The sequence below is a fragment of the Perna viridis genome, chromosome 15 (genome assembly GCF_037379345.1).
Source record: "Perna viridis isolate PV_CMFRI_1.1 ecotype Kerala chromosome 15, ASM3737934v1, whole genome shotgun sequence".
NCBI classification, from domain to species: Eukaryota; Metazoa; Mollusca; class Bivalvia; order Mytilida; family Mytilidae; genus Perna; species Perna viridis.
Genome location: NC_142459.1, coordinates 4,591,605 through 4,608,360, shown reverse-complemented (window position 1 = coordinate 4,608,360; position 16,756 = coordinate 4,591,605). Strand labels below are relative to the sequence as shown.

At 33.9% G+C, this 16,756-nt stretch overlaps 1 protein-coding gene across 1 annotated transcript in view; it reads right to left on the bottom strand.

The window, feature by feature from the left end:
* LOC148596644 (uncharacterized) overlaps window positions 1–16,756 on the bottom strand; it is a 42,622-nt gene that overhangs the window by 3,477 nt on the left and 22,389 nt on the right. The window contains exons 4-8 of the mRNA XM_088562871.1: window positions 15,991–16,196; window positions 8,468–8,645; window positions 3,800–3,905; window positions 1,224–2,951; window positions 572–762 (exon numbers count right to left, since the gene is read on the bottom strand). Coding sequence (XP_088418997.1) covers window positions 572–762; window positions 1,224–2,951; window positions 3,800–3,905; window positions 8,468–8,645; window positions 15,991–16,196 — 2,409 coding nt within the window. The remainder of the gene's footprint in view (window positions 1–571; window positions 763–1,223; window positions 2,952–3,799; window positions 3,906–8,467; window positions 8,646–15,990; window positions 16,197–16,756) is intronic.

Sequence of the window (16,756 nt, the reverse complement as noted above, 5' to 3'; positions counted from 1 at the left end):
TTATTTTAAACACAGAAAAAGTTGCTGGTATCTTTATGATTATGAATAAAGTTGAGTTAATGTCAGACAATAATGTCTCCTACTCAATATGATCCAAACAATGAATGATGTTCATCTACGTCTATAAATTTAACATTGAGTCTTACAGCAAATAAGATAGTCATCTTCAAAGAATAGATAGGTTAGCTTTCCCATGATTAAATTAGCATTACCTGATAAATTGCCTAGGTAATAAATTGGACAAGTTCTATCAGTCTACTTGTCAATTGTCCAGATATCTCAGGTCATTCATCAGGTAATGGTAAGTATTCCCTGAAGTTAACTGTCTTATTCGCTGTAATTTCAGGAGGATAAAGATTGTAATCTAAGTAAACGTTTTGATACCCCTATTTTAAGATCTACAAGAATTTTCTTCTGAAATAAAGTTGTCTTAACATGTTTAGTAAACAGAGACTAAAGTATTTGAAAAGTTTACATTTACATATCTTCTGTAATAAATACGCTTAGATAAAATGCATGATCATGAATCATTCTAATAAACTAATGATGAAAATTTAATTTTAAAATTCACTTTGCAATTTCTTAAATTCCTCTTCATTTACGATTGGTTGGATATTCTCCAATCGAATTAGTCCTTCTTTCTTGCCATTGATGCAATACAACCAATCAGAATCTAGTTGAGCTAGCACTTCAAAATGGTCCCCAGCAGAGTACGAGAAGTCTCCACCTGATTGGTCACTGTCCTTTATTGTCTGTACAAACCTGTAAAAATTAATAAAATGGTAAATGAAATTTCAGGAGTTTAATGAAATTTCAAAGGTCCTGCATCAGAATTACTGAGCAAAGTCCTCAGACCAGTGCTAATTTGATCCTCAGATTATAATTTGGAAGGTTTTTTTATACATTTCTTGATAAAGATTTCAGATCATTTCTGAAATAGGGAGAACCTGGGACCGGTTTCATGAAAAATCTCAAATTGAGATTTCCCCCCAATCCTTTGTCAACAATTTCAACCAATCAGATCACTAGAAACTGAAGATTTGAGGAAAACTCAGGGATTTGAGGAAAATCTCAATTTGAGAATTTTTTATGAAGTTGGGCCACAATATACATGTTTTGACATTTGTGGTTGTTAAATTGCATAATTTTTTACTGTCTTTGAATTCATATCATTATCAGTTGAACAATTTATTGCTAGTACATAACTATTTAGAACATCATACCTAAAAGTTGGTTTCCTAAAACCAGATTCTTCTGGTTTGGATTGACTCTCATCAGCATGAAATGCAGGGTTTGTTGAGTTACAGTTGAGTTCATCACTCAAATGAAGTGTATTTTCAGTACTATCTGAAGTGAGAGCATCTTGGTAGGTTTCCATTGAAATATTACACTTATTAACGGACACATCTTCCTTAGGCACTTCCTGATCTGAACTCTCCTCTTTAATTGGTTCATTTACAGAGTCTGTCACTACTTTTTGGGCTATTGATGGTGGAGCCTTCAGAGTAGGCCCCTCTTCCAATGAAGCACTGAGGGTTACTGCCCCATGCCATTTATTTTCACTACTTTTTGGCACATTATCTGATTTTACATCCATAGATTTAGTAGAGATATTCCCCTTGTTTGGTTTTACACTAGTTGCCCTTCTTACCGGTACCTTACTTTTGACTTGAGGCCTGTCTCTATTCAATTTTGTAGCACTATCTCTTTGTTTATCATGATTGTTACTCACTCCCTTGGTAGAGGTATTCTCTGCTAGTTTAGAACCAGATTTTCCCACTGGTTTTGATAATGGTTTTGTTGGCAGAGCAGCAGTTGCCCCCCTTGAATGTGAAATGCTTCCTTTAGGGTGAATGTAAGAAGGTAGTTTGCTTTGTGTTGGTGACTTCAGGTCAGATTTAATAGGTTGAGGTTTGGTTGCCAGGGAAACTGGTTTGACTTGTTGACCTTGACCATAACCCCAACTCCATCTTGATTTCAACTTCTGCTCTTTCTTGCTTGAATCCCTAGGCAATAGCAGTTTGTCAAACAGACGGATCAAACCAGATTTTGTTTTCTCAGCATCAAAGTCATTGTCTTCAGTTTTTTCTTTTTTAACAACCAATGGCTGGGTATCAGTTTTTTTACTGTCCTCCTTTTTCTCAGCCTTTCTTACTGGAACAATTTTATTTTCTATTTTCTCAACTTTGTCTGCTTTTATACCCAACAACTTTTGAGCCATTCCATTGAATGAACTCAACATGTCAACATTCTCCATACCAGAGTTATCTCCACTCAGTTTTCTCTTCTGGTACCCTGTTCTGTCATTCTCATCAGAAGAAGTATCAGTACCTTGTTTGTTGTTTGGCAGGTTTAGTTTTAGACCAATCCTTGGCGGTTTAGCAGGAGGGTCCTCACTCTGAACATTTGTTAGTCCCCCACTGATAATTGGCCTTTCTCCCTCTTTTTGTTCAGTTCTCTCTTCACTTTGTTTGGATTTATCAGATTCAGGATCTGATTTTCCAGATAATTTCCCTAGAATTCCTGTAATGCTAGAAATCATGACATTTCCTGTCATGATAGGTGGACTGGGAAGTTCATCACTAGGACTTTTGGCTGAGGCACCATTTTTCAACCAATCCCAGGCCTTCGATGCTGCTACTCCTATTATTGCTTTTTCTTTAGAAAATGAATCAGTCATACAATGATCTACTGAGACGTCTTTCTTTGGACTTTCTACTTTAACGTTGGAGGTAGTTTGAACTGATCCCTGACTAGTACGAAGACAGATGAATTCAATACTTAGCTGGAAAGGTAATACTGCAAGAGGTTGAAGTGAAATCAGCATCTCACTATACTGACGCTCATAGAGAGTTCCACTAAGGGCCATAACTGAGTCTGGATTGTAAAACTTTTCAACAATGGAATTGTTGTGTCGTAAATAACCAAGCCAGTAATCCAACAATCTCAAACTGTAACAGAACAGAACAGTATATCAATTACAGTTTTCCTTGTTTTGAAAAACAGTAACATACAAAATCTATGAACAGATAGCTAAAAATTTAAGTTACTTCGTCAACAAAAGGGATCAACAGATATGATCATCTTTGAGAAACAAAAAATAAAAAAAAAAACAGACAGATCTGATGGAGATGGTTTGCAGCTGTTGGACCCGTCCCAAATTTTTGTTTGAAAATTTTGTTGTTTTTATGCATTACATGAACAAAAAAATTACCACACCTGACATTGCAAGCTTCAAGTATTGTGAAAAAAGCCATATCAGGAGTTTAATGAATGTTTCCAAATAAACATGAGGTTTTTCTGTAGAAAAAATCAGAACAAACAAGTAGTCTACAAGTGATGGCTCACTGGTGGTGCCCCCGCTTTCAATCATAATTGTAAGGAAACTAAACAAAGTCATTGGTAAATAGGAAGTTGATCTTGATTTTTTTTTAAAATATATCCCATATATATATACCTACAGAAAAAATGTGTCAAAATTTCAAGCCAATGTAATGAGCAGTTGCTGTGGTGAAATTTCAACTTTCAATAATATAGTCATAAAATAAACAATGCCCTCGGTAATCAGAAACTTGTCAAATTTGTCTGAAAATAAATCTTACCATATGGCATACATACAGGAAGAATTTGTTAAAATTTCAAGCCACTGTGATTAGTAATTGCTACGAATAAAAATTGTGACTGAAATAAATGTTACAGACACACAGAAACACATACATACATAATCACGGACTAGGGTAGAACAGTATACCCTCCTTTTCTTCGTAGGGGGAGTAAATCGAGATTTACATCAACTTACTTCAATAAACCAAACACAAAAGCATCAAACTTGTTGCTATGGGATACCAGCCCTGTGTGACCTTTTAACTGTTGTACAAGGTCATGGATGGCTCTAGTATAAGGACCTATAAAAGATGTAAACAACATTAGAATTAATAATATGAGTAAGGCACAGCCTACAACCGAGCATTGCACTTATACACTTTTCTGGCATTGGAAAAGGGACAATGACTGAAAGGGGTGAGATAGGATAGATAAATGGTTGTCCATTTTTTTTTCAGATCTAGATACTGTAATTAATTCTTTTTTTTATTTTTTCTTGGTTTTTGAAAGGCATATTTTGATTTTATATAAATTTAAAGGCTACTTTCATTTTGATTTAGCTTCCCCAACCTGTAGGCCTGTCTGATACCTATTCCAGTTTAACTGAACATTTATCATTAGCCTAGCATGCAATGCTCGGTATAAATGGTATTTTATAATATAAACAAGTAAAGATACTCTGAATTAGATATGATGAAGTTGGAGCACTATCTTTGTCATTGTTAAGAGTTCAATCAAAATTGGTATTGTATGTAAATTTATGAAATTCTCAACTCCTTATTTTGTAGTATTCCTACTGAAATTTTACGTTCAGTTTTTTTTAATCGGTCTTTTTAATCAGGTTTTTTAATCAGTCTTTTTAATCAGGTTTTTTATTCAGTCTATTTGATCAGGTTTTTTATTCAGTCTTTTTACTCTGGTTTTTTACTCAGTCTTTTTAATCAGGTTTTTAGGTATAAAGAAAAAAGTATCATAAAAAACACGACATTTACTTTGACTCTGAAGAAATCAAGTGGAATTCTATTCATTTTGTAGAACATTATTTAAATGAAAAGTAGTTCTGACAGGATTATATCCTACATCTGACAGGATTATATCCTACATCACATATATACATATAAGTTGTATTAAAGGAGAAAAAAAACACTTCTTACAGATAGACTTTATGTTAGAAAAAAACAGCACAAATTCCATGTGTATGAAAAACATAAGCACCAAATTTCTTATGGTGTTAAGTTAAATGATGATATGATCCTAAACACTTTTTTGCAAGGGAAACCTTGAGGCGTGCAGTAACAGTTCTAGGGAGAAGGTTCTAGCAATCAAAACCCCCTTCTCTCTTTTTGATTTTTTTAATGTTCTGCAAAATTTGGGTAAAAGGATGAGAATAATAACATTTAACACCCTTTTTTTCTGAAACTCCTCTGGAAACCCCCTTTTAAAATTTCTGGATCCATCTGAGTAGGTGTGATAGATTAGTTAAATAGACTGAAAAGCCCCACTACCTTGTATGCAAGTCATCATTTTGTACATTATGTATTATTTCCTAGACTGTTTTCATTTATCTTACAAAAATAATTGACATTTGCATAAATCATCATAGTATGTATCCCTAATCAATGTGTTCTTCAAGTAACTGTCAATTATAAGATCAATATCCTGCCAGATGTTAAATGATAATAGGATAATTAATTGGAAAGAGTAAATAACCAAAATATGATCAAGAGTGCTGAATAATGCCTAGATTTAACCAGTGATCATATTTTGATTATTCACAATAACTAATTGATTATCCTTTTTAATACATAAATTTCCTTCATTATTTGGTGTTATTTTCAACATAAATTTTAAATTTTATGTACAACAGAATATTAGTGATGCTTTGTGACATTTTGGTGGGAGAAAGTCCCACAGTGAAATTACAGAATTTATTTCACAGTGTGAATTATATAATTTTTTTTTACACAGAAAACATTGGGTAAATCACTGCTATCTATATAATAAACAACAATATCTGAATAAAAAAAGGTAAAAATGAGGTAAGACTATGGTGGTCACTGTGAATAAAAGTGAAAGACAAAGAAATATCAAATACCCAACTTCTCTAATGATGCTCTTATGTTTCTAGAAAAGAAGGGGATGCCTACCCTACCGGTGCACCTGGTCCATGCTCCTAGTTTTAGGTGGAGCTTGAATTGCTCATTTACTTTTGATGCTTTATACAAATTATTTTGGTTTTATTATGTTCCATGTTGTGCACCTGGTTCATGCTCCAAGTTTTAGTTAAGTCCGAGTTGCTCATATGCTTTTTGTTAATTTGTATGTATTATTCTAGTTAATTTATGTTCTTTGTTGTGTATGTCTGTTTTCCATGTCTGGTCTTTGTACCAGAATTACATTCTTCTGAGTTCCACTAGAATCTTGGTTCCCTTGATTAGTCTTTAAAAGTACTGGTAAAACTTTCTATTTATCAATTTAATAAAAATTTGGTAAATACATGTACATGTAGTACCATGATTACTCCTTAAAACCAATGACATTCAAACTGACTTATTTTTAACTTGTCCTTTTTATACATCTACCACAAACACATTTTTTTCTATTCTTTACTCTAAAATATAACAGTTCTAACCAAAATGACCAAGTTTACTTATTCGCCTGGGGCCAGTAACTAGAATCTCCCTCTAGCCTTAAGACATCCTAAGAGCAACTTATGGAGGTAGACCTAGGGGATGGGACATAACTCTTGAAATCAGTGATAGGTTTGTATCAAAGGGCTCACCCAATTTTTTTTATTTTTGATTTTTTTATGGTGGTTCAAATTTCCAGATTTCTTTTATGTCCTTATCCGGTCACCACTCTTTTTATACAAATACAATAGACTTCTAGTCGAAAAACGAGTAACGTGGTGTATGTTTATATAATATCTTGATATTTTTCGGCAGATCTCAGGATGGTTTTTGTTTTTAAGTCGCATTATAAGTATGTGCATTATAATTATACACAACTGAAAGTACACATTTCCACGAGTTCTTCAATGAATTCTCATCAGCGGGAACAAAATTATACAAATCTTGGAAAAATAAAAAGTAAAAATTAAATCCTCCAATCCGTCCCATTTTTGTAGTTGCTGGTGGATGAGAATCTATAAATTAACTTGATGTGGCCTTATCAATAAATTCATTCATAAATCATACAACCATAAAATATAGCTCTTTTGTCAATTTATTGATTTCCTTTGTATCATCTTAGATTTAAAGTAGAAAACATTAATTTTAACTGTATTTACATAAAGACCTTCTGAAAAAATAAAAACACTAGTACTAAATCATTATAGTACATTGTAATAATATAATTTATTAAAATCATCAATTTTATAATTGAGAACTAAACAATTTCAAGTTGATAGAAAGAGGGGATCAATATCATTTATAGACTTGTCCTCTGGCTTCAATATCTAAGGAATAATGGATCCCCCATATCACCATATTGATAAATAAAAAAGTCCATGTTTTGCTATGTGAAACCCCGAAATTAATTGAGAGCAAAATTTAAAATAGGAGGTGCACAATATAATTAATTTATTTTGAAAATATCATTCATTTAGCTATGTAGGAGAAGTAACAGATAGGAATGAGCCCACATGTCCTCATATTCATAAATGACACAGTCTATGTTTTGATATGTGAAACCCCAAATTGATTTAGAGCCAAATCTGAAATAGGAGGTGCACAATGGGAATATTTCATAAAGATTCTGCAAAATTTTCAATTATTTCCATTCAGCGATGTAGTAGAAGTAATGGATAAGAGTAGGAGTAGAAATGGATAAGAGTAGGTCCCTCCATGTCATCACATTCATAATTGACAAATTATTTTGCTAATTGAAACCCTGACCAAAATTGATTTGGATCAAAATTTAAAATAGAAGGTGCACAATGGGATTATGTAATAAAGATTCTGTGAAAGTTTCATTAATTCCATTCATCAGAGTAAGAGGAACAATGGATAGGAGATGGGTCCCCCTCTGTGTAACAAAAGGATGGACACGCACACCCCCCACCCCCAATCACTATAGGCTAAAAACCACTAATTCCACTTTCTATAGGCTTCTATGCTAATTTCACAATATTCAATGGCTTCTCTGGACTTTACCTTAACTTTAACCTGCAGAGGACTATATATCAGCATGATTCTACATATGTCAGCTCACAATCCTCAGAATGGCATGTGGGGTTAGCAGACTTGCAGTGCAGTACTGGTCACCGGAAGTGAAGGGTCTATAAATAGCATGGGAAATCCCAGTGTTTTCACAAGATAGGGGTATATTTAAAAATCATTATGGAGATTAGGCTTCACATCACAAGAAGCAAAATGCACCTATAAAATGTACAGAAATGTTTTTCCTTTCAGAAACTGTTTCAATTTTTTAAATAAGATGAGAACTTTTTTCACAGCACTATGAGGAACAGGGGTAATTTCTGCGTAAGACTATTTTTGCGTACGTTCCAAATGCTCATTGGTTGAATTGGTGGTCTGTAACCTATATACCTTGACTTTACAAGAAAAGCAGAGGATGCCTACCCTACTAGTGCACCTGGTCCATGCTCCCACTTTTTAGTAGAGTCCAAGTTGCTCATTTGCTTTCGTCACTTTGTATGTATGATTTTAGTTACTTTATGTTCTTTGTTGTGTATGTCTGTTTTTCATGTCTGGTCTATGTCCCTGGATTACATTCTTTTGATTACCGCTATAACCTTGGTTCCCTTGATTAATCTTTACTAGTGAGGTTATAACAATTTCCCACCCTACCTACCCATAGTGAACATTGTGAATCATTAAAGGACAAATAAACATGGCCCTACCTTGTTCTACAGAAGCCTCTGCAAGTTTCCATGACGTCACCTGTACACGTCCAAATACCTGGACCCCTGTTAGATGAGGTTTCAGTCCATCATCTATCACACGATGGATGGCAGGACATAATCTTGTCAGAACAAGATCAGCAACCTCTGGAGTGTCGGCTGAACTCCCCAGTCGAAGCTGAAATTAAAATAATGATTTAATAATACATTAACAACTACATTTCATAACAGTACATGATATTAAATACAAAAAGATTCAGAGGAGTTGCTTCCACAAGGTCTTCTATTGTTAAAGCAGGGTTAAAACAGTCTAAGTCCCATAACTCCAGCAAAGTTCACTAAATCAAAATGATGGTGCAGTGTGCACACCTACTACTAAGAACCAAGCAGTTTCAGAGGAGTAACATCAATGAAACCTTACAGACAGTTGGACAGACGGATGGATGGATGGATGGATGGATGGATGGACAGACAGACGGAAGGAAGGATGGATGGACAGGCGGATGGATGGTGGGATGGATGGACAGACGTATGGATGGCGGGATGAATGGACAGACGGAAGGAGGGAAGGATGAATGGACAGATGGACAAATGCAAACCAGTACCATGTCCTTCTGTCCCAGGGGCAATAACAAAAACGTCATTGCAGGAAAAATTACTAGTACTGTAAATTCTGAAGTTTTTGTTTTTATCAGTGTAATAATCCATGCAATAACTTTTGGATTGACAGTATTATTGTAGGACGCACTTACATGCAGACTGCAGAATAAAGATTTTTACTATTATTCACAATTATTTTTGGGTTGATGTAAGTTATGTATGGTCTAGCAAATGTGTCAAGCAAATTCATTTATTTCAACCCCAACCATCCCAAACCAACCCAACCATCCTCAACCAACCCAAACCATCCTCAACCATCCCCAAACAACCCCAACCATCCTCAACCAACCCCAACCATCCCCAACAATCCAGCATCATTAAAAGTGATGCTGTAAAATTAAATAAGTATTAAATCAGTCTGCATCATTAGTAAAGTTTTGGTTTAAAATCACTCTATTGATTATATGCCTGTGCTATAATCTATTTTGAAAGAGAAGAGAAAAAGTGATTATAAAGGTTCCATAAGAAGTAGTCCCAAGAGAAATTGACTTTAAACCTTTGTCTGAATTAACTAAAAAGACATCTACAATGCAAGCATTATCAGGCTAAGAAAATTGGGGGTAAAATAAAGAAGAATCTTTATCACAAACTAGCAAATCCAGAGGTGGATGCTGTGGGTTGCCCCCCCCCCCACCCCCCACCCCCCCACCTTTTTATTAGAAAATTTGTCATTTTCATGTGTACAATTGACAAAAAATGGCAAATAATGTCCTAGCTTTTCTGAGGAACCCTGGCTGGCACCCCTTCTGTCTGAATAAGAATCTATTATTATAAGTCTACGGAGACAGAATTAATGTGAGGAATGACATGTTCATTCAATTACAGAACTGTACACAGTAAAGATGCCAAGATTCTTTATCACCAGTGAATAGCACCAATTCCATTATGTATCAGTTAATAATAGTTAGGTTAGTCTAGTCTTCTGAAGATATACTAAACACAAGACAATTTATTCATAACATAAGAGACAGTTCTGAAACTAAATATGGTACAACAATATTATGAAAAATTAATTATGTTTCACTAAATAAACCTTATTCACTAAGAAATGTTGAACAAGGAAACTTGATAATCCCAAAAATTAGAACTAAACGTTCACAGATTCATTCATACTGTGATAGTACTTAAGTTCAGGGATTCTTAAATTCATAGTTTTGGAGTTTTCAGATTACACATTAATGGGAATCTTCTATTTGTTGGGAACCAAATTTTGTGGGTTTGCCTACCCACAAAAACCATGAAAATTGGTACCCCACGAACAATAGTACTTCCACAGTATATTCTGAGTCTGTCTTGTGGAATAAGTTACCCAAACATTTACGAAATCAAACCACTGATAACTCATTCAAAACCAATAAAAAGAAGTACCTGAAGACTTCTGAATAGAGTATCATAAAAGAGAAAATTGTTGCTGTTTTCAATGTTTGGTATTGTATTATCTTAAAGTGCTTTGATACTGTGTCAAATCAGCTTTTGTTTGTGTGTTGTGTATTTTTTTTTTTTGTGTTTTCTTTTTTTTTGGTTTTATTAGTTTTAGTTTTGTGTGTGAGGGCCTCAGTAAACTAACTGTGTAACCCTCTTGAAATAAAGATTTTAGAATTATTATTAATATAGAGCAATGACAAATCCCCCAACTACTTATCTAATACTTTTTTTTAAATCACAGTCATTTATTGTTTAGAAAAGTTATTTATAACTTCAACCAAGTAATAAAAATAAACATAGGTAATTTACACATATAGCAAAACCTGTCTTAACCAAATCCCTTTGATTTTGTTTACTTTAGACAGGTCTTTTGTTTACTCAGGTTTATAATGCATGTTGATATGAAGGGATTTTAAAAAGTGTCTGGTATGGACAGGTTTCCAGTTTATACTTTAGTGGAGTACGAGTTGGTCATTTACTTTTGTTACTTTGTATGTATGATTTTAGTTACTTTATGTTCTTGGTTGTGTATGTCTGTTTTCCATGTCTGGTCTTTATCTCTGGATTACAATCTTTTGACTTCCACTAGAATCTTGGTTCCCTTGATTACTCATTCACAGTTTGGTTTGTACAAAATAAACTGAAGTACAGTATACAGTAATTAGCAGATGTCCTGTTTTTCTTGGTCTGAATGACTTATTTATTTCTTCTAACATATATCCCTCTGTCTTTGTTTATTTCAATAAAAGCTTGCCGCTCTTTCAAGATTCTGGAAACTGCAAGACTGGTGCAGGTTTGGCACTTTAAATGTGATATGATTCTTAAGATTTTCAGTCTTGCATTCTAAAATTAATTGTTTATTAAATATGTAACTTTATTTAATTTTATCTCCAAAAATATTTCCACCAGATGAAACTAGAAAACAACAGCTGATCTGATACACCTGTTTTTGTACTATTTTTTGTATAAGATCCTGTTGTAAATTTAATTAAGTAGCAGTCTCAGTAAGAATCATGCAAATTCTGTAATATGTGATACACCCAGGGCTACATGTCTTTATTTTTGAGTAGTTCAATGGGTCTATCATTCCACTCTGTCTGCTCTTAGGAGATAATCTACACTAAAAATCCAACAGAATCCATTATATTTTAGTGTAATTTACAGAGTTACCTTCCATAATTTTAAATTCTACAGTGTATAATTTTTATCTCCTAAGAACAAAGGTTATATGAAAAACCACATGATAATTTCTGTTTACTATAGCATTATAAACAGAATATCAAAAAAAAATATGTAGGCTTTCCAACCATGAATCACATTTTGCATGATTCTTAGCTGGAGTACTACTTAAAATCACCTGGAACAGATGAAAGCAGAACAACATAAAAGCATTTGTTTTGAAACATATGGAATTGTTCAAATGAATTTGGTTGAACATTGAAACAAAGTAGAAAACTCTGAGAGATCTGGAACTCACCCAAACTGGGGTATGACTGCATTAAATTCGGAAATAAACAGCACGTGCATGTAACTAATGAAAAGCTTTCTTCAATTTGGCAACATTTAAAGAAACAGTGTTCAAGAGAAATACACCCTGTTATTAAAAGTAACAAAAGCATAGAGTTTTGTTGATTGGAGCAATGCCAACATATCAAGCATCATTATAAAGTGATTTCAAAGCACTGTAGAACGGGGACATATAGACAATGTCCATGAGACATTCATTCCAAACAGAAAATTGTATAAAAAATTACTCTTGAACTACTTTCTCCAATTCTGATTCTAGTATTTAATATGAAAAATTTCAAATTATTTGACCCCACTGCATTAAGGGTTCTTCTACATTTGTCTTCTACAGGAATATGTAAAGAGAACTCCTTATACTATCCTGCATCATAACACTAATTAGAGTTTCCTTGATTCTGGCCACTGTAATAGTAACGGTACATTTGAATGTAGAGAATGGACCATTGATGGATCCAAAATGGGGGCTATGGCCCCCATATCAATTTGCAAAAATGAAAATTGCATATTTTTGTGTGTAAATATGTGCATTTAAATGTGAATATAAAAGATTTTTTGTGGTCCCTAGTGGGCCTCCCCCAAGTGATTCTTTGGATCAGCTACTGTTGAACCCCTGATAACAGCCTATATCAAGAGCAACATTAAGAGTACCCCTCATTCTGGCCTCTGTAAAAGAATGGAGAGACCCAAGCTAATATAGCTTATATCTATAACACCATTAGAAGATCTGCTCTTGGCCTCTAAAGAAGTATGTAAGGAACCCATAATACCAGGCTCTGCCTTGTAGAACTATTATAAGTTCTCCTAATTCTGGCCTCTGTAAATGTATGGAGAGACCAAAGCTACTACCAGCCTTTACCTATAGCACCATTACATTCTGCTCTTGGCCCTTCAAAAAGATGTAATGAAACCCTAATACCACATTTTGTCTTAAAGCACCAGTAAGAGTTCTTATTCTGCTCCAGGTGGTGTTAAGATGAGACACCCTAATACCAGTCTATATCAAAAGCACTATTAAGAGTTCCCCTCATTCTGGCCTCCGTGCTATGGATAGAATCCCTAATACCACTCTATATCGATAAAACTATTAAGAGTTCCCATCATTTTGGTCTCTGTAACAGTTTGAAGATGCTTCTATCAATAGTAACATTTTCAGAGTTTCCCTTCATTCTGGCCTCTGTAACAGTTTGGAGAGAACCCCTAATACCAGCCTCTATCTGTGGTACCATTTTCAGAGTTTCCCTTCATTCTGGCCTCTGTAACAGTTCGGAGAGATCCCCTAATACCAGCCTCTATCTGTGGTACCATTTTCAGAGTTTCCCTTCATTTTGACCTCTGTAACAGTTTGGAGAGAACCCCTAATACCAGCCTCTATCTGTGGTACCATTTTCAGAGTTTCCCTTCATTCTGGCCTCTGTAACAGTTCGGAGAGATCCCCTAATACCAGCCTCTATCTATAGTACCATTTTCAGAGTTTCCCTTCATTCTGGCCTCTGTAGCCCCCAATATTGATTAACTGTCCATCCTCATTCCCAATGATTGCATAACATTACAGACAAGTACAATATCAGATACCAGCTTCTGTTAGAAATAAACCCTGCTTACATCTGATGGAAAATTTATGCCAAAAAAACATCAAGACAAATTAAACAAGAAATATTTTATACTTGTATTATTGACTATTTATAAAATACCTATTTATGAGGTGTCTTATCTTAATTAGCATAGTTAAGTATGGCTAGAGAAAAGAGAATAAAAGACTATAGATAAAGCTTGATATCACTCAGGACTATGAATGTGTGTGATCAGGTAATGTTTATGGGAATAAAATAAAATGCTTTGCAGAGTGTAGCTTGATACAACCACAGAGGTAAAACCCCGAACAGTTGGAGCAAGTATAGACAAACCACACTAATCAAGCTCAATACAGCCTTGAATTTTGACTGCAATTAGACATTTGACACAGGATAAGACTTTAAGGAGGTAGACCTAGGGTAAAGTACACAACTCTTACAAATCATTGGAATGTTTTTATTCAGCACTTTTACATCTATCTCATTTAAGCATCAAAGTAATTTGGACTGATTTCATTCTGTTTCAAATGAAAGCTTGATAGGCTTTGGTAAAATTGAATATGATACAAACATATCACTAATTTCAAGAGTTATGTCCCTTACCCTGGGTCTACCTCCTTAATCAGAATTAAAGTGGCCAATTAATACCGGAAATTAATTATTAATTGGTTCCTGTCACAACCTCAAAAATCAATACCAACCTCTCATCTGGGGTTTGGAACCCTGATGAAGTTTTTTGCAGTGGTATAAAAAGAAGAAAATTTTACACTTTGATAGGAATCTAGGTATTTTCATCATCTTACAAATGTCAGAGGATACAGAAAAGCGAGTTCAAAGTAACCATGGAATAATAGGAGAAAAGTGAGTTATCTCCCTTTAATGGCAGAATTGCGATGCATTTCATATTATTTTAACCTCAAGTAACTGATACTGAAGAAAGAAATGAATGCCATAACATTTTGAATAAGATTCATGGAAAAACTTGTGTGTTTTTTTTTTACCAAGATTCATTCACTGCCTGATTCTTACAGAGAATATCACTTAAATTCATGATGTGACTGTTAATGGGAATTATATTTGCCAATCATCTTTTATTGATTTCCTGCTTTTTACACATTATATAAAAAATGACATAAAGTAAATTGCTTGGTTTTTTATGTACTTTAAGTCATTACAGATTTAGAAATAAATTTATTTAAAAGGCATCTAATCATTTATAGTGTCAAATTTCTGATAAATGCAATAAAAATATATGAGTGTTGAAAATGGAAAGATCCAATTATTAGTTTTTTGACTTAAAGTACATACATTATCTAAGATATATATAAAAAAAACAAAAATAGAATTTGTTGTGGAGCTTGTTTACTTACTACTGTGCACGTACTTTCATCCTTGGTTTCACAAAACATTTTCACCTTTTTAATTTTGCTTACTCCAAGACTTACAACACATTGATTCTGCATTAGTACAGCATCCAATTTAAACCATCAACATTGTAACACAGCTTGGTGGCTTTCGTTTTAAAATAAGTTTTGTAGGTAGGGGAAGAAAAAGAAATTGTTCAGAGACAAAAGTTTTGTGCTTATGGATTTTTTAATTGTGGATTTCAGTAATCTCTAAGTTTTCAATGGAAGTTATTATTTTGTTTGATTTCTTTCAGCAATAAATTAAACTTGGATTATGCACATGTTAAAACTCTCATTGAAATGGATACAATTGTACATGGTCCCTGTTTTTCCATGTTGAGTCAAAAGTGCCTTTTTTATGAGCAAAATGAGTACTGTAATACCAAGGCACATAACAAAAAATATCAATGGTGTGTCCTAAATCAAATTATCAATAGAAGTTACATAACACAACCGTTTAATGAAGTCGGTAGACCATTGAATATCATGTTGGTAAATCTACAGCAGAATTGATCCTTGTATAGCTCCAAACACAAACAAGATCAATACCTTTAGAAATATCTTACAGAAAGATCTGCAGCTTTATATTTCTCCACAGTAGGATTTCTAACTATAAAATTAAGCTTCTAAATTATGTCTAACAAGAGTGTTTTTAAATCTTGTTGCAAATCAAGGCCTGTTCTTCCAATCCAGAAGTCAGTTTCTATGGAGGAGGAAAATCCCAAAATTCTGTGTTGGAAAAAGACAAATTACCGGTACATGTATATACCCTTTAGATATCCATATTAGTGGCCTTTTTGTGATTTTTTTTAGAGGCCAACCAAATGGCTTACTGATTCACTGTGAAGGCTGTAAGTAGTTTTCAAACCTGATTCCTGATAACTGACCAATCAAAGCCCATCAACTTTATGATACATAGCTATTACATAGTTACCTTGTCAAAAGGATTTTTGGCAGAAGCGAAATGTTCGACTAGGGATTCAGCAGCACTGCTTATTGTAGAAAGCAACCCTTTCTTTTGGTCCTTCTCATTGGATGGAGTTACCTCCCCTGAATCAATTTCTGGAGTTGTCTCCCTAGTGGGAGATACTTGAAAATCTGAAGGAGGCATTGAATCATCTGAATCTGAACTCTGCTTGTCTGAAAATTATAAAAGATATCAAAAACAGTTGAAACTTACTATCAGTAAGGATGTCAGAATATTTGGTCATGATACAGTAATGAGAAAAAAAGGAATTTGTTAACCAATTAAATCAATCAAAGACCTAAAAAAAGGCAAGTGTCACCTTATAATGGATTAAATTAAACATATTCATAACTATCATGAGTGTGAGCATCACGAACTTAAATAAAGTTTCAAAATTAAGAGTAATCAAGGAATCAACAATTCTAGTGGAAATCAAAAGAATTAATCCAGGAACAAAGACCAAAACATGGAAAACCGACACAAACAACAAAGAACATAAAATAATCAAAACAAAGTAAATTAGTTTAAAACTGGGAGTATGGACCAGATGCACCGGTAGGGAAAACATCCTCAAAGATTAATCCAAATCCTAGCAGTCTTAGTAAGAGTCGTGCAGATTCTGTAAAATGTGATACACCCAAAAAAAACTACACATTTTTATTTTTGTTATTGAGTTGCTTTATAGGTCTATATGATGAAATATGTTTATTCATTCCAATCTGTCTGCTCTTAG